General features: G+C 44.7%; 1 protein-coding gene across 1 annotated transcript in view; it reads right to left on the reverse strand.

Annotated features, from left to right (window-relative positions):
- The window catches only part of LOC121282570 (ankyrin repeat and BTB/POZ domain-containing protein BTBD11-like), a 46,570-nt gene that overhangs the window by 4,793 nt on the left and 22,731 nt on the right, over positions 1 to 19,046 (reverse strand). The window contains exons 3-13 of the mRNA XM_041196316.1: positions 18,511 to 18,715; positions 17,127 to 17,279; positions 15,981 to 16,146; positions 12,501 to 12,590; positions 12,049 to 12,150; positions 9,794 to 9,881; positions 6,335 to 6,470; positions 5,693 to 5,913; positions 3,247 to 3,422; positions 1,804 to 1,909; positions 571 to 673 (exon numbers count right to left, since the gene is read on the reverse strand). Coding sequence (XP_041052250.1) covers positions 571 to 673; positions 1,804 to 1,909; positions 3,247 to 3,422; positions 5,693 to 5,913; positions 6,335 to 6,470; positions 9,794 to 9,881; positions 12,049 to 12,150; positions 12,501 to 12,590; positions 15,981 to 16,146; positions 17,127 to 17,279; positions 18,511 to 18,715 — 1,546 coding nt within the window. The remainder of the gene's footprint in view (positions 1 to 570; positions 674 to 1,803; positions 1,910 to 3,246; positions 3,423 to 5,692; positions 5,914 to 6,334; positions 6,471 to 9,793; positions 9,882 to 12,048; positions 12,151 to 12,500; positions 12,591 to 15,980; positions 16,147 to 17,126; positions 17,280 to 18,510; positions 18,716 to 19,046) is intronic.

Raw genomic sequence — 19,046 nt, forward strand, 5'->3', positions numbered from 1 at the left:
CTTGGGTTGGTCAATGAAATGTGGGAAACCTCATGCTGAGATTAATATGAAAATAGAAAGTTTTCATCAATCTGTGATAAGGGGCGCAGGTCAGTGATTCTACCCAGAATATACAGACAGCAGCTTCTGCATAATCGGAGATACAGGTTACTGATTGCACCCAGAATATACAGACAGCAGCTTCTGCACATCAGAGGTACAGGTTACTGATTGTACAGAGAATATACAGATACCAGCTTCTGCACAATCAAAGGTATAGGTTACTGATTATACCAGGGAAAAAAAGACAGCAGCTTCTGACACTAATTTAGTGGCACTTTCACCCTGCAGTTGCTACAAAGCTTCTTGGCTTCAAAGATCAATTCACAATTCATTAACACAATGTGTCATAGAGTCATAGAGGTCTACAGCACAGAAAACAGCCCTTCGGCCCATCGAGTCTGCGCCGGTCAAACATGTACCTAATATGATTTGGATTGAACCTATAGGATCCCATTGCTTCAGCATTCTGTTATTCTGGGAATGTGTCGAACTGACTGGCTCAGGGTTTGGTGAAACACAGGATCTTACCGGGGTGAAGCAGCTGACAGCAGTGCCCGATGACCGTAGAATGGCTTCCCCTCCACCAGAAATGTGATGTCTGACTGTTCCTGGTTATTCAGCAGAATGGGCTCTGCAGGAAGAAACCATCAGGGAGTTAAATCTACAACCATCCGTCCTCACCCCAGCCCATTGGAATGGCCCTGACCTAAAAGATTTACATTTCAATAGTGCCTTTCATAATCACCCAGTCTTTCAAAACGTTTTACAACCAATGGTGTGTAGTCGCTATTGTAATGTAGAAAATGCAGCAACCAATTTGTGCACAGCAAGCTCCCACACACAGCCATATGATAATGACCAGATAATGTGTTTCAGTGATGTTGATTGAGGGATAAATATTGGGCAGGACAACAGGGATAACTCCCTGCTCTGTTTCAAAATAGTCCCATGGGATCTTTTCTATCCACCTGAGGGGGCAGACAGGAGCTTGGTTTAAAGGTCTCATCCAAAAGATGGCACCTCTGACAGTGCAGCACTCCCTCAGTACTGCAATGGAGTGTCAGCCTTGATTTTTGTGTTCAACTCCTAGAGGTGGCACTGGAATCCAGAACTTACTGACTCAGGAGGCGGGAGTGCTACTAACTAAGCCATGGCTGACACACCCACCCACCCTGTGATATCCCAGGGGATTGGCCTTGACCTACAGAACATAGTCCAACCATAGTCCCCAGGGAAAGGGCAGTCTAATGCAAAGAGCTTTCATCTAAAGTGGAATATCAAAGAAAAGGTTCCAAGATGCTCAAAATGACACAGCCTAAAGTCTCATGCATTAGGAATACACTATATATACTTGACATTATATATACTTGACATTATCAGGTTGGAATGCATTGTGGAGATCATGACCACTCCCATGGGGTATAAGAATCAACTAATCCTCAAGATGCAAAACATTGAACCTGTCTGCATTCTCCACCCAACTTAAAACACAGTTTGCAGGTTGCCCTTTGGTTTTCTGTGTCAACACCTCTGCATTCCAGACAGTGAGGACAATATTTTGTTCAGAAACTTCTTGTAAAATAATAAAGGGTCTTCCAAAACTAGACTGGGCTCATTTATTTTCAAGTACAGAGTCCACTAGGGTTACAAGCTAGCTTCATTTACCAACACCAGTGGAAAGGAATTGCAATATTGATATTACTACTGTAGGTCAGGCCACCATCTACTTCTATCTGGTTGAGGGGACCATGCAATGCTCACCAGCTGCAGTCTTGATCTTCTTGTCACTCTCCTGGATCACAGGAATGGGGTAGGGCCCATAGCAATAGCTAAAGATGGTTGCCAGTTGTCGAGTAATAGCATTGTTCTGAAAATGTAACACAAAAACACCACATATCAAGCCAACCAAATGGTGCATGTGCAGATGGTTCAACACTTGGCAGAGCCACTCAGCTCCCAAAAAAATCTCCGACTCATTTCATTTAAAACAGTCAAACTTTTAAAATCCTGTATTCTTCATCACACAAGCAATGTCCCAGCTCACTGTTACAAATATAGAGAGACAGTAACACTCCAAATTTTGTTACTGTAATGTGCTTCAGCCATTACAGTTAGGCACTTAATTGGTTGGAGCAGTGGGTTAATATTTGGATTTCTCATCCCAGAGAGCAGTGGAGGTTGGGTACTTGAATATATTCAAGGCTGAGTTAGACAGGTTTTTGATTGACAATGGAGTCAACAGCTATGGGGAGCAGACAGGAAAGTGGAGTTGAGGCCACAAACAAAACAGCTATGATCTAATTGGATGGCGAAGCAGGCTCGAGGGGCCGAATAGCCTACTCCTGCTCCTATTTCTTCTGGTCTTATGGGTCTGCCATAGGAGTTGGTTACAATGAGATTTGCAATATCAAAGTTTATTGGTGTGAGAATGAGATTAATACCATTACATTGTACAATATAAGGTCAAGGAACTCACATTTTATAATCAGAGTCTGCTAAACTGGGGCCTGTAATAGCAGGGATGGTTAGATTGGGACCTGTAATAGCAGAGGCTGTTAGATTGGGACCTGTAATAGCAGAGGCTGTTGGATTGGGACCGGTAATAGCAGAGGCTGTTAGATTGGGACATATAATAACAGGGATGGTTAGATTGGGACCTGTAATAGCAGAGGCTGTTGGGTTGGGACATGTAATAGCAGGGATGATTAGATTGGGACCTGCAATAGCAGAGGCTGTTAGACTGGGACCTGTAATAGCAGAGGCTGTTGGGTTGGGACATGTAATAGCAGATTCTGTTAGATTGGGACCTGTAATAGCAGAGGCTGTTGGGTTGGGACATGTAATAGCAGGGATGATTAGATTGGGACCTGTAATAGCAGAGGCTGTTGGATTGGGACCTGTAATAGTAGAGGCTGTTAGATTGGGACATATAATAGCAGGGATGGTTAGACTGGGACCTGTAATAGCAGAGTCTGTTAGATTGGGACCTGTACTGGCAGAGGCTGTTAGACTGGGACCTGTAATAGCAGGGATGGTTAGATTGGGACCTGTAATAGAAGAGTCTGTTAGATAGGGACCTGTAATAGCAGAGGCTGTTAGACTGGGACCTGTAATAGCAGGGATGGTTAGATTGGGACCTGTAATAGCAGAGGCTGAGAGAGGATAAGGCTGGTCATACAAGGAGCAGATTGCACAGTGCTGTACCTTGCTCAGGCGGAATATGTCAAACATAAGCGTCAGTCCCCAGGTGATCATTTCTTGGCTGTACACATCGTTCACAGTATCAAAGTCCTTGAGCAGATATAGAGTAATGGACCACCGACGCTGGATCAGAGAGTTTTCCAGGGACTTCAGCCAGGAATACAGAGTCCAGGGGACACCTTGGGGTGTAAAGAACAGACTTTTGTGAGAAAAAAGGAGCTAACATCCAACAGTGATCCCCATTCCACCCCACCACTGAAAGAGCAAGTATCTGAGGTACAAGGATATCTGAAGCTCTACAATTTCCTCTAAAAATACCAAACAGGAGTTTGGTATTTCTTTTGGTATCCCGAGCTCCCAGGAGGATCGTACACTGGCAGTACCTGTGATTGCCAGCAGAGGTCTCAGGCACATTATAAACAAGTGATGTTACAGATGATGGATGGGGAATTTCAACATTGGGAGATCTGAGAGCAGCAAGCCTCAATTTAATTCAATAGCAAACATTCTGAATGATTGCTCCCTCCAAGACATGAGGAACATATGCTCCGACCACCAGATTAATGATTTCAATATCAACACAACAGACAGTGAATAAGATCCCCCAGGTTTGATGGCAGTTATCATTGAGCAAAGGGAGACACAAGGGATCATTATGAGGGGTCTGCTGCACATTGGTGAGGTAGATTTTTTTTATTCATTCATAGGATGTGGGCATTGCTGGCTGGGCCAGCATTTATTACCCATCCCTAATTGCCCTTGAGAAGGTGGTGGTGAGCTGCCCTCTCGAGCCACTGCACTACATGTGGTGTAGGTAGACCCACAGTGCTGTTAGGAAGGGAGTTCCAGGATTTTGACCCAGCGACAGTGAAGGAACGGAGATATATTTCCTAGTCAGGATGGTGTGTGACTTGGAGAGGAACTTGCAGGTGGTGGTAGATGAGGCAAGAACGAGAAGATCTGGGTCAGGAATTGTCTCAGATCTGGGTCAGGAATTGTCTCAGATCTGGGTCAGGAATTGTCTCAGATCTGGGTCAGGAATTGTCCCAGATCTACTGCTGTAACTTTACACATTCAAATGAGGTTCCTATAACATTTCTGGAAAAGTTACAGTATCAGAATGGGGGCAGCTCTGACGGGACTGCCCATCACTGATGGGTGATGGGATGACTGGGAAATGGGAACATTGAAGATTGAGAGATGATCTCAATGAAGCTTACAAAATTCTTACAGGGTGTGACAGGGTAGATGCAGATAGGATGTTTACCCTGGCTGGACGGTCTAGAAAAGTTTGAGCAACAGGTGAAGCTAGCTGTTTCACGTTGCTATTATGCAGTAGCAACACAAGTGATATTTGCCACTAACAGGATGCTGCCGTCAAACCAATAAGGCCTATCACACAAATGAGTAATGTGGTTTATGAATTTCAGTGCCAGTGTGATGCTAGGTACGCAGGCTGTACATCCCAAAGACTGGCAGATCGTATCAAACAGCATGTCCCAGCCGCTGTTCACAATGGGCAAGGTACAGACTGTACCCAACCAGCCTGTGCTTGCAAAACTCAATACACAGTGTCCAACATTAGATGTGATTCCGTGATTGAGGGTTATTTAGCAAATGTTGTCCAATGTGCTAAGAATTGCACTGACAACCAATTTAAGATTGTCAGTTGGACTCACAGTGTGGCATATTTGCAGGTACTGAAAGCTACATATATTAATACACAGGGCCCTGTTCTTCGCAGACAGAAAGAACATGTACACACCTTGTTCCTGTTTCAGCTAAACAAAGTAAATGACAGCCACTCACTGATTCATTCCTCAGGGCAATGCTTTGACCAATCAGGGTCAAGTTGCCTGGTTTAAATTTCAAACAATGACGAAAAGCTTAGACATATCTCTTTTTACAGAAATACTCAAATTTCTGTATTTCCAAACGACCATAAGGGGATAGTGCAGAAAAATGGCATAGGGGTAGATGATCAGCCATGATCTGTTTGAATGGTGGAGCAGGCTTTATGGGCCAAATGGCTACTCCTGCTCCATGTTTCTGTGATGGATTACTGAGGTCAGAGTGCTGACCCATAGAGGTCATCTGTGGAACTGCAAACACTACCCCTACAATGCTGGTTCCTTGATCTGAGTGGGAAAGAGTTAACCACAGGACAGGGTACCCTAGGTCAGGGCCTGAATCTAAGCTGAGCCCAAACCACTTTGCACAGGGAGGGGGACAGTTAAGCACAGGGTACCCTAGTCCCAGTCACAGGCTCCTCCACACAGAGAGGTGTGGAGTTACAACATAGGGCATGGGTGCCTGGAGCTAGGCTACGGCCCAGTTGTCAGTCCACACTGAGATGCACCATTACAGTCACGGACAGAGACTAAGGAATGTGTTGTGAGTGTTTAATGGGAGCTTACCATAGTAGCATGTGGTGAAGTGCTATACTCACCGAGATTGTGCAACTCTACGGTGATGTCAAGGTAGCTGTGCTCAGCACTCTGATAGAGGGCATCCTGCATTGCTCTCCTTCGGGCTTTACTGCTGCGGTTTAGCCTCGGTTTTGGAAACTGCTGGTTGTTGTCCTCTGTCCCCTCAGCCAGGATGTCCTCCAGGGACATGATGTCACTATTCAGGGTGTCTGGCTGGGACAGAAGCTTCTGCAGCACATTCCTGAGCAATCATTAAAAAGAGCGTGCATTAACAAAAAACACAATGAACAATATAACTGAGAACAACAGCGCATTCCAGTCAGTGAAAGAGATCAGTGCATCCATCACTGCAAACGATCAGTACCCAGGGTGAGCCATTTACAGATACATACCCTGCCCCCATCATCAATAAAAGGTTCCCCTGTTATAGCCCTCTCTCTGTCTCACAGCACATTCAGTATAAGACTCAGTTATAACACTCTATCCCACCCTGTTGACAGTGTAATACTCTCAATTGCAACACCCTCCCCTACAGCAATCGCAGAAAGCTCTCAGTTAAAAAAAGCTCTGTAACTTATCCCAGCCCCAATACAGGTTCTCAGTTACAACAGTCTCTGTTAGCCATACTCAGTATAAGACCTGAGGTCGCTCCAATCTCTCACCTGTGTCCGTGGGCAGCAGCCTGACTGAATGGGTTAGTAATTCCTTGCAGAGATGCAGTGACTCCATTTTTACCAACGGATCCAGCCAGGAGATCAGCTCCTTTCTCCAATAACAGACTGACCAGATCTAGGTGTCCTGGGAAAGATGGGGCAAGAGTGAGAGGCACAGTACATACAAGAGTACAGGGTAGGGGTCAAGCTGCAGCAAGGGTGCATATTATTTATTAGTAAAAGGAAGAGGTATCTTATACACTGTGTGTCTTATAGGGAAGGGCATCTTATACAGTGAATGATATAGGGAAGGGTATCTTATAGAGTGAGTGATATAGGTAAGGGCATCTTATACAATGAGTGATATAGGGAAGGGCATCTTACACAGTGAGTGATATAGAGAAGGGTATCTTATAGAGTGACTGATATAGGGGAGGGCACCTTATAGAGTGAGTGATATAGGGAAGGGCATCTTATACAGTGAGTGATATAGGGAAGGGCTTCTTATACAGTGAGTGATATAGGGAAGGGCATCTTATCCAGTGAGTGATATAGGGGGGTACCTTATAGAGTGACTGATATAGGGAAGGGTACCTTATAGAGTGACTGATACAGAGAAGGGTACCTTATCCAGTGAGTGATATAGGGAAGGGCATCTTATCCAGTGAGTGATATAGGGAAGGGCATCTTATACAGTGAGTGATATAGGGAAGGGCTTCTTATCCAGTGAGTGATATAGGGAAGGGCTTCTTATCCAGTGAGTGATATAGGGAAGGGCATCTTATCCAGTGAGTGATATAGGGGGGTACCTTATAGAGTGACTGATATAGGGAAGGGTACCTTACAGAGTGAGTGATATCGGGAAGGGCATATTATACAGTGAGTGATGTAGGGAAGGGTATTTTGTACAGTCAGTGATATAGGGAAGGGTATCTTATACAGTGAGTGAAAAAGGGTAGGGTATTTTGTACAGTGAATGATATAGGGAAGGGCATTATACAGTGAGTGATATAGGGAAGGGCATCTTATACAGTGAGTGATATAGTGAAGGGTATTATAGAGTGAGTGATATAGGGAAGGGTATTATACAGTGAATGACAGATGGAAGGGTATTTTGTGCAGCGAGTGATATAGGGGAGGGCATTTTGTACAGTGATTGATACAGGAAAGGGTATTTTGTACAGTGAGTGATACAGGGAAGGGTATTATACAGTGAGGCAGGAAATGACTTCTTATACACAATGTGTAAGAAAGAAAAGAGCAAGTTATACACACAGTGTGATTTACGGAAGGTATCTGATGCACACTGTTTTTTGTATTTTTTGGTGGGATATGAGCTTCATTGATAAGGCCAGCATTTATTGTCCATCTCTAATTGCCCTTGAGAAGGTGGTGTTGAGTTGCCTTCTTGAACTGGTATAGCCCATGTGGTGTAGGTACACCCACAGTGCTTTAGGGAGGGAGTTTTAACCTAGCAACAGTGATGGAACGGCAATATAGTTCCAAGTCAGGATGGTGAGTGACTTGGAGGGGAACTTGGTGGTGGTGTTCCTATGCACCTTCTGCCCTTGCCCTTCTAGGGGTAATGTTTGGAGGGTGCTGTCAAAGGAGCCTTGGTGAGTTGCTGCAGTGCATCTTGTAGATGGTACACACTGCTGCTGCTGTGCCTCGGTGGTGAATGTTGAACTAAGTGGATCTAAGTGAACTAAGAGCTGATCGAGCAGGCTGCTTTGTCCTGAATGATGTCGAGCTTGTATCTTGTAGATAGTGGACAGGCTTTGGGGAGTCAGGAGGAGTCACTCCAGTTTTGCTAGGGTTCCTTGATGCCACACTCGGTCAAATGCTGCCTTGATGTCAAGGGCAGTCACTCTTACCTCACCTCGGGAGTTCAGCTCTTTTGTCCTTGTTTGAACCAAGGCTGTTGAGGTCAGGAGCTGAGTGGCCCTGGTGGAACCCAAACTGAGCGTCAGTGAATAGGTTACTGCCGTGTAAGTGCCGCTTGATAACACTGTTGACGACACCTTCCATCACTTTGCTAATTATCGAGAGTAGACTGATAGTAGGGTGGGGTTATTTGGGCGGGTTGGATTTGTCCTGCTTTTTGTGGACAAGGCATACTTGGGCAATTCTCCACATAGCCAGGTAGATGTCAGTGTTGTAGCTATACTGGAACAGCTTGGCAAGGGTCATGGCAAGTTCTGGAGCACAGATCTTCAGTACTATTGCCGGAATATTGTCAGTGCCCATTGCCTTTGCACTATCCAGTGCCTTCAGATGTTTTCTGATAACGTGGAGTGAATTGAAATGGCTGAAGACTGGTATCTGTGATGCTGGGGACCTCTGGAGGAGGCGAAGTTGGATCATCCACTTGGCACTTCAGGCTGAAGATTGTTGCAAATGCTTCAGCCTTATCTTTTGCACTGATGTGCTGTACTCCTCCATCATTGAGGATGGGGGTGTTTGTGGAGCATCCTGCTCTGGGCAGCTGCTTAATTGTCCACCACCATTCACAACTGGATGTAGCAGGACTACAGAGCTTTAATCTGATCCATTGGTTGTGGGATCACTTAGCTCTGTCTACAGTATGCTGCTAATGCTGTTTGGCATGCAAGTAGTCCTATGTTGTAGCTTCACCAGGTTGACACCTCATTTTTAGATATGTCTAGTGCTACTCCTGGCATGCCCTCCTGCACTCTTCATTGAACCAGGGTTGATCCCCCGCTTGATGATAACGGTAGAATGGGGTCAAGAGGCTACAGAATGTGGTTGAAAACAATTCTGCTGCTGCTGATGGCCCACAGTACCTCATGGATATCCAATCTGAGTTGCTAGAACTGTTTGAAATCTAACTATTTAGCATGATGGTAGTGCCACACAGCACCACGAAGGATGCCCTCAGTGTGGAGATTGGACTTCATCTCCACAAGGACTGTGTGGTAGTCGCTTGTACCAACATGGGCATGGACAGATACATCTGCAACAGGTAGATTGGTGAGAACGAGGTCAAATAGATTTTTCCCCTCATGTTGGTTGTCTCACCACCTGCCACAGGCCCAATCTGGCAGATATATCCTTCAGGACTGGCCAGCTCAGTCAATTGGAATTTAGGGAAGGGCACCTTCTACACTGGTGACGTTGGGGAGAGTATCTTAAGAACAGAACGTCATTTCTTTTTGATGTGATCTTTTTAACAGAACAAACAACTGTGATGATCAGTTTAATTCCAATTTACACCACATGCATTTATAAATTAATTTAAAATTTTCAGGTGAACTTTTTCCATGTCTCTGAACTCTGATCTATTACTAGGCCACAGGCTTGAATGTTTATACTGACTACAGCTCAAATTTAAAAAAATACAGTGTCAGTCTGATGAAGTACTCCTATCATCAGGGAAACAGATGTTGTCCAATAAGCCAGACCCACTCTCTCAGTTTCGCGCCCACCCTTGTCCTGGCTGTTGTGTACCTGCTGCGGCTGCGAGCTGCAAAGGAGTTTCTGACCAGCTTTCTTCACTAACACAGCCTTCGATATGGGCCCCAGCATCCAATAGCAACTGTATAGACAGAGAGGGAACGTCACACAGGGGAGAGCATCGTAATCTTCCATTTAATTACAGCCATAGAATTACATTTAATTACACACGGATATAGTATCTACAGACAGAAACAGGCCAGTCTGGCCTCTATGCCTGTCTTTAGTCCAGTTGAGCCTCCTCCTAATTTAACGGCTTCTGTTCCCACTCTGCCCCTTTGTATCCCTCTACTCTCACCCATCCCAAGTATCCCTCAATCCCAGTCCCTCTTCCTCTCATGCTATTCTGCCAATATCTCCCTGGTTCCACCCTGCCCCCACCCACATTATTAGGGATATGGTGGTGTAGTGGTATTGTCACTGGACTAGTAATCTAGAGGCCCAGGCTAATGCTCTGGGGCCACGGATTCAAATTCCACTATGGCAGCTGGTGAAATTTGAATTCAGTTAATAAATCTGGAATTGAAAGCTAGTCTCAGGAATGGTGGCCATGAAACTATCATCAATTGTCGTAAAAACCCATCTGGTTCACTAATGTCCTTTAGGGATGGAAATCTGTTGTCCTTACCTGGTCTGGCCTACATGTGACTCCAGACCTACTGCAATGTGTCTGACTCTGAACTGTCCCTCAGAAATGACCCAGCAAGCCACTCAGCTCAAAGGCAGTGACACCCACATCCCATGAAAGAATAAAGAAGAAATGGCCTTCTCCACTATGCATGCAGGTTGATCCAATTGAGGCATTTAAAAACTAAAAAGGAAGCAATTGGATCAATAAAGAGAAGTTCTTCCTCTTTTTGGGGAGTGCAAAATAGGAGGAATAACCATAAAATTAGAGCCAGGTCTTTCAAGAGTGAACCAAGAGGCTCACTTTCATACCAAAGATTTGGGAAATCTGAAGCCTCCAAATCTCTGGGTGCTAGGGATCAATTGAAATTTTGGGCTGAGATCAATTGTCATATTCAACAAAAATTTGCGATAAAGATCAGCCATGATCTAACTGAATGGCAGAACAGGTTCGAAGGATTGAATGATTCAGTTCAGTTTCTGCTCATTGGTAACTCCTAGGATGTTGATAATGGGGGGCTCAGCAATGGTAATGCTGTTAATTGTCATAGGGAGATAGTTACATTCTCTCCTGTTGGAGATCGTCATTGCTTGGCAATTGTGTGGCACAAATGTTGCTTGACAACTTATCAGCCTAAGCCTGGATATTGTCCAGGTCTTGCTGCATTTGGACATGGACTGCTTCAGTATCTGAGGAGTCACGAATGATGCTGAACATTGTGCATGCATCAGCGAACATCCCCACTTCTGACCTTATGATGGAAGGAAGCAACTGAAGGTGGTTGGGTTTAGGGCTGGGCAGAATTCCACTGCTTTTCTTTAAAATATTGCCATGGAATCTTTTATATTCACCTGAAAATTTTTCATCCAACATGCAGTAGAGGCAGTCATGTGATACTCCCTCAGTCCTGCACTGGAGTGTCAGCTCCAACAACACCCCCGCCCCACGCTGTCCTCCCCACTGAGCCTCATTTGCCCACCCCACCCTGAGGCCCCCAAAACTTACCTGGTCCTGGACTCTCAGGGCTTAGGCTCTGGGGACTGCTTGTAATCCCGGTCCTGTACACTGCAGCTACTGATGCTGTAGGGACTAGAGAGTTGCCAACCAATCAGATTGGCCAACAGCTCTCTGAGGCGGCATTTCGTCCCGAGTGAGGGGTGGGAATCCTGTCTCCAGCCAACTAACACTCGTTGGCATGTTAACTGGCAGTGGGGCAGATAGTATCGGCGGGGATGTGTTCTCCGCAGACTCCTTGGATGGTCATAAGGGAAACCCCACCCTTCTAAATACCCTGGCCAAGTCTCTAGAATGGGACTTGCACCCACAAACCTCTGCAGTGAAATGCAGTGATATATATGCAGTGAGAGTGCTGCCCAAAGACATGCTTGACAACATGGAGACAATGGACGGAAGGAATTTGATATGGGAATATGTGTTAGATCCACAGAGAGCAATAGGCTTGCTATGCCTAACCAGCTTGAATGGTGTCTGAAACCCCTGAGGTAGCTCAAAGCCTCTCGAGCAACGACACAGTCCACAACATCCAGTGCCATCCTTCACCAATCCATGGGAAGTGGGAAGAGCTCAACATTTATTCAACTAAACTGACCCACTCTTGTACCTGTGCAACTGAGAGATGGCCAAATGCGACGGCGAAAGTGAGAGCGGTCCAGTGTCGCGTCTCTGCATGGACAGATGGGCACTGCTGGGAATTACCTGGCACCTGCAAATCAAGCACAATGTTCAGGAGTTTCTCAAACTTAGCAAGTCAGCCTTCAAATTAATCAATAATTAAGCTGCTTGAATGCTGGATCATTCAAACATCGTTTGTGTATAGGCACCCCATCTTAAACCAGGTCTGACACATTATGTTAAATACCATGCAAATCAGATGTCAAATATTATTGGGAATTATTGTGGCACTGTGTCTGAGTCCACACGTTACAGGAATATCCCACATTTGTATTAGGGTCCATTTGTTACAGGTTCACCCTGTAGGTTACTCTCATGGAATGCAGTGATATATTTGAAAGCACGTTCATGTGAAGACTGTGTCAACAATCAATGTCTTACCTGAATATCAATGTCTGCTCCAGAGGTCACCAGGACCTGGACCATGGCCTCATCCCCACTGCTGGCTGCAAACATCAGTGGAGTCAATCCCTGAGGAGAAGAAATAGCATTTGAATGCTCCAGGTAAATAATCTGCTCTGAGGTGGTGATCCCTCTGAGACCATGGGCCTCACAAAAAAGGGCAAAGGTTGGAGGTCAGCCTCACATATTGAGTGACGAGTGGAGACCAAGTGGCTATTAGCATTGCCTTCTGTTATGATCCTTGGCCAGACCCCGGGATGTAGGGAAGATCCGGTGTGGGATCAATAATGTTTTGTTTAAAGTAGATGAAGGTTGAGATTCAAGACACTTACTAAATGAATAAAGGCACAAAATTCCACAGGTTTTGAACAAATAAAAATAAACTTTACAACACAAGTTCAGAAAGATAAAACAATTTGCAATATGTATCTTATACTCTAACATTCAGGGTAAATATGAGATACATGTGTATTAACAGATGAACAATGGTCAAACACACAACACTACAGAGTAAATGACAGGTACAACCAAGACAGAGCCCATGGATTTCTCAAGAACCCACCCAGATGTCAGTAAACACCAAGTCAAACAATCTCATTGAAACTCTGTCTCATGAGGGATTCCCAGCTTCAACTTCGAAGATCTCTCCTTGGAATTTTAGAATTCTCTCCAAAGGTTGCTCCCATTCAGATGGCTTTAACAATGGCCCACTTCACAGGGTTTCAATCTTGCCTTTAGAGATCCCTCCTCCCTGGATTCCTGAGTACACTGAAACACTAGCTCACAAGCTGGTGTTTTTTCCAAATAAATTATATAGATTTTTTTTTTCCCACCTATTTCCATTATTTTTAAATATTTTTAAATCTTTTATGCTCCCCCCACCCCAACTAGAGCTTTACCTTGAGTGCCCTACCATCCATTCTTAATTAGCACATTCGTTTAGATAATATCACCAACTTTAACACCTATGTGTTCTTTTGTTCTGTTGTCTGTGACATCTTTTGATGATCTGCTTCTATCTATCACTGCTTGTTTTTCCCTACAACCATACCAACCCCCTCCACTTCTCTCCCCCCACCCAAACCACCCACCACCACACCCCCCCCCACCCCCCACACACACCTTAAACCAGCTTATATTTCACCCCTTTCTTGGATTCACTCAAGTTCTGTCGAAGGGTCACGAGGACTCGAAACGTCAACTCTTTTCTTCTCTGCCGATGCTGCCAGACTTGCTGAGTTTTTCCAGGTAGTTCTGTTTTTGTTTTGGATTTCCAGCATCCGCAGTTTTTTTGTTTTTATCTATTGAAACATCTTGTACCTTAAAGGTTACAGTCTCCACAGACTTCTTATTTAACACCCAGGGACACACAGATCAATTGATTTCATGACACTTCTAAGTTGTTATGAAGGATGTTTCACCCAGTACACAGCGGTAAGTTGATGAATATAACCCAATATTTATTCCTGTGAGGCATAGATTTGTGCTGAGTCTTATTATTGTATAATCCATACACTAGGAGAGGACTGAATCAACCACTTCCCAATACATGGCAGCCATCCCTCTTGGCTTCCTGTCACATGGGGTGCATTTTTTCTCAGTTTCCTGTCACATGGGTAGCTTGCCTCCCTCCCTTTCCCTCCTTCTTGCTGAATATTACTTTAGTTTATATTGCACTAGTAAAATCACACCCAGGGTTGTTGTGCACCAACCACAGTCGAAGTGAAGATGGCTGAAGGAACATCAATGTGTTTGAACATTGGGGCAGACAAGAGAACATCAGTTGACAGCTGCTAATGGTTTGAGATGTAATTTGGAAAAATGGTAGCGTCAATTGATCAATGGCATGAGACATTGTGCAGGAGGTATCTTCAGTCTCAATAGACACCTTGCATCATACTTTATGAGAATATGTTCTGCTTGTTAGTAAACTGCACAGAAATATGTAAATACAGCATTTGCAAAGAGTTGAATACAATCTGCAGTCATCAGCTCATCCTGATATAAATCTCTACAACTAGGGAAGGATAATTCTGGGGTGGTGATTATTAGATGTACAGAGACTTCTGGTGTACAGCATGACATCCAGTCTCTCCTCCCCTCCACTCCTTGGGCGGAATTTTACATTCTTCCACTGGTAGGTTTGAAGGTGGGGTTGGGGGAGGCTTGTAAAATGCAGCAGGAGGAAATCTACAGCAGGTGGGGAACCCAGCAGCTTCTACTGGGTGAGCTGATGTCGGAAAAGAGTTGAGGGGCACATTTATTGGGGGGCCCTGTGCCTATCGAGGCACCCCTCCCCCCCACAAAGTCATACCGCACCCCCCCAACCTTTAGCCTTCCTCCCTGGCCTGTCAGACTTGGCCCCACAACTCCTCACCACCAGCCCCCATCCCCCATCCCCTCACTGGGGACTGTCAGCTAGACCTGGCCGATGCCCTGGACTTACCTGAAGTCTGGCCTGCATTAGCTCCTCTTCTTCGAGGATTGGCTAAAGTCCCAGCAGTGTCCACCGCCCCAACCAGGCATTGCTGAGACTACAGAGCAGTCAGCCAATTGGATTGGCTGACCAGAAGCTCTCTAAGGTGGAGCTTCCTCTCCAGTTGGGAGCAGAAGTCTCACCCTGAGCCAACTGATGCCCCCACACACCCTGCCCTCCAATGAGTGCAGGGCAACCAGTCTCAGTGCAGATGCGTTCACCACCATCTGAAAAATTCTACCCCACGTGTGTGAATGAGCTTCCTCTCCATCTTGTCTCTTGGACTTCTGTAGGATTTTGTCATATTTCCCTATTTTTTAAATCTCAAATACAAGATTGAGGACAAGGAAATGTCTGATTTATACGAACTAAAGTATTAAATATAGACAATTACATAACAGAGCACAACCCCTAACATACAACGTGTTAAATTTTAGGTTTGAATGCACATCCAAAATATGTGTTCAGCATATGACTTTATTAACTGAGGTCTCTGCAAACTCAGTTGGAGACAACATTAATAGAAGCGAACAAGTCAGATCTACAAGCAGTTATTAAACAATTGTCCAATTTCTCAAGTTTGAAATATTTGGATGTGTTTAGATGTTGTCTCCTGTTCTCCCCAAAGTGACAAAATGAATAAGAGCTTTGTACCCCTTTTATAGTAACTTCATTGCCAATATGTGGAGAGGTTTGTGACTTTACAGTTTACTTAAGTCATTGAGTTTTAGGTTATCAAATAACCATAAAAGCCTTAGCTTTAATAATACCCTTTTCAGCAACCTTCACTATTCATGAATTATGACAATACTTGGCAAGGAGTGGCATTGTAATCAAAGAAAGTATTTGCAAGCACCGAGTTAAAACCAATTCTAAACCACTAATGTGCTTTAACCATAATCCAACATCAGTTGTTCTGTCCTCGTTCCATATTAAAAAACAATAAAAAATACATCTATATTCCTGTAAGGCCTCTCCCCTACCTGCTCACTAAGAGCATCGAGTCCCTCTGGTCCCAGCAACGCAGCAGCTGCATGTACCAAATCAGTGCGGCCGGAGTTCAACATCTGAAAGCCCAGGTTCTGTCTCAGCTTCAGCTCAGCCTGCTTGGCATCCAGTCCACGGGATGTGCATAAAGTGCAGTTAATCCTTTAAAACAGAAAGAGGTGGGTTCATTTTGATGACTTAAACTTCTGCCAAAGAAAATATTTGTGGTCAACTGCCCAGCCTCCTTTCGCCTCCAGCCTCGAATTTTAAACTGGGCTGAAATTCCACAAGATCTATGTAACCTTACTATTCCAATGTCCCATCAGATAATGCTTCATACATTAGCCATGGCTCAGCTGATAACACGCTCACCTCTTCAGTCCAGAGATTTGAGCACATAATCCGGACTGACACCCTAATTCCCTACTGAGGTAGTGCTGCGCTATCAGAGGTGCCATCTTGCACTCCAGGCATTAAACAGAGCTCCTGCCTGCCCCCTCAGGTGGGCGCAAAAGATCCCAAGGAAGAAGAGCAGGGAGAGTTCTCGCCATCCAGTGTCCTGGGCAACATCAATAAATACCATTAAAAGTAGGTTCCTAGTCATTTATCTCATTGTTGTTGCTGGGATCTTGCTCTACACAAAATTGGCTTACACATTTCCAACATCACAACAGTGACTACACTTCAAAAAGTACCTCATTGGCTGTGAAGAGCTCTGGGATGCCGGGAGACCATGAAAGTCATTATACGATGTCTATGTACAAAATGACTCTCAGAGACTGAAGATTACAGTTTGTTTCCACTATAAGTGGGTATTCATTACATAGCAACAAGAATGTTGCTCCAGCAGACAGGTTGGGAACCAGAGGAACAGGGTCATGATGAATAAAATGGATCTCCATGTCAAGGATCAATATCAGTGGGCCCCAGGATTGTATGGGCTCTACTGAAAGTTTAACATATGAATGGGGTGGTTCCATTCAACCTCTCAAGACTGCTCCCTTATTCAATTACATAATGGTTTCTTTGTATTGCAACCCATTTAGCTCCATATGCCAAATTAACAATCCCAAACAATTCCTCAAAAGGCAAAGTAACAGAGAGTAGCTTTGCAGAGATTGAGCTAGTAAAGCTTTGCTCACCTGAGTTGCCGGGGTTCACAATCTACGCCTGGAAGCAGAAGTCTGGCAGCCTGTCGAAGGTCACTACTGTCCACTGTGAGACTGTGCCTGTGTTCCGCCTGTGCGATGCACACCCTGATCCACTCAACCACTGGCGGGAGAATCTCGTACGGTCTGAAGGGTGTTTGAGGTCAGGGGCAGGATGGAAATGCAGAAAGACAACAAGAACAATGAGAACATGGATACACATTTGACCTGGACTTCTCCCATCTTCAGAAACCATTACTTAGACATTCAGTCAGCACCCTCTTATCATGACATGTTAGAATGAATCTTTAAACATGCATGTTGTGTATTTGCATGTGCACTGACTCCAGGTCCGCACAATATATTTACAGGAGGAACAGCGAGGATTTTAGGAAAAGAATTCTGTTTAATCCTGCCTAAGTTATTTCAGTGAATTAGAACAAAGCACATCACCACCTGGTAGGAGCAAGTTCAGCTTACCTCTGCCTGCTGACAATGCCTCCCCCCTCCATGTAACACTCCACTTCCCAAAGCTTTAGTCCCAACAAAAAAAATGTCAAAATCTGTTGGTCTATCGTCAAATCCTATTACAGTCCACACTGAAAGATCAAAGGTGGGTTTTCCCCTCTCCTCCTCCTCCTCATATGAAAGCTGGGAAATTTTGTACGCTGACTGTACAGTTTGAAACCACATGGTTCAAGCTGCATAAATTCAGATAAGGATCATCACTTCTCCTCACATGCACCAAGTCAATGGTTACCATAATCTGCATCAAGCCAACACCAGGGACTTTTCACTTCCTGCAGCCATCATCATTCGATAAGGACTTGGCGAGTACTTGTATTATTATATCACTAGATGATGTTTTAACCATAACAGATTAGGCTCACTGATACTGTCAATGATACTGTCTAATCTATGCTGCATCTGACAATCTTGCCAACCAAGCATCATTTCCTTTTCACAATGAATCACAGCTTATTGTTATCAAAATAATAATATAGCAATCTACAGAAACAGTAAGCTTCTAATGTCTACCTTAGTTTGTTGGTAGCTCTCTCAGCCTATGTGTGAATGGGGCTATAAGGCTGACAGTAGAGACTGGGCTTGGGCCAGACTTGGGTTTGTTTCATGCTGGAAGAGGCTGGAGCTCTGCCTGCTCCGTTCAGGACTCTGAGGTGAAGCGGCAGCAGATTTAACAGCCCTCTTGTTTCTTCGTGCAGTACATGATCACCTAAAGCGTGTGAAACTGGAAATGTTCAAATTATCAAAAGCCCTGTGGACTATTTGGTGCTTTCCTTGAATGACTCAACTCAGTAAGTTGTAGAATGAATCAGTTTGGTCAATATTTGAGAAGCCCTAGTTGCAATGATCTCACCTCTCACTGCTCAGTTTTACTCTCGGTGGCTCATTGCTGGGATTCTCCCACTCCAAATGAGGGCAGTGCATGTAGTAATAGAGACCATGCAGAGCCTCAGGCTCCCAGGAATACGGCCCCTTTTTGAAGTGCAGCTGAAATCCCTTCCCGTGGTACTTGGCACCAAATTGTTGGAAGTAATACATTGCTTGAGAGATCAGGTCACCTGTGGAATAAATGCAGAACAGTTAGAACCAATTTCCTGTGACATTCAATGGCATTGCCATTACTGCATTCCCCACCATCAACATCCTTTGGGGCAGGGGTGGGTGGCATTGTCATTGACTAGAAACTCAACTGAAACAGCTAAACAAATGTTGTTGCTACAAGAACAGGTCAGAAGCTGGGTATACTGCAATGACCATCCCCTTTCCAGCATCCACAAGGCACAGGTCCACAAAGTGATGGAATTCTTACCACTTGGCTGAATGAGTGAAGCCCCAACAACACTCAAGGAATTCATGACTATGCAGGACAAAACAGCTTGTGTGATTGTC

The sequence above is a fragment of the Carcharodon carcharias genome, chromosome 9 (assembly GCF_017639515.1).
Source record: "Carcharodon carcharias isolate sCarCar2 chromosome 9, sCarCar2.pri, whole genome shotgun sequence".
Taxonomy (NCBI): domain Eukaryota; kingdom Metazoa; phylum Chordata; class Chondrichthyes; order Lamniformes; family Lamnidae; genus Carcharodon; species Carcharodon carcharias.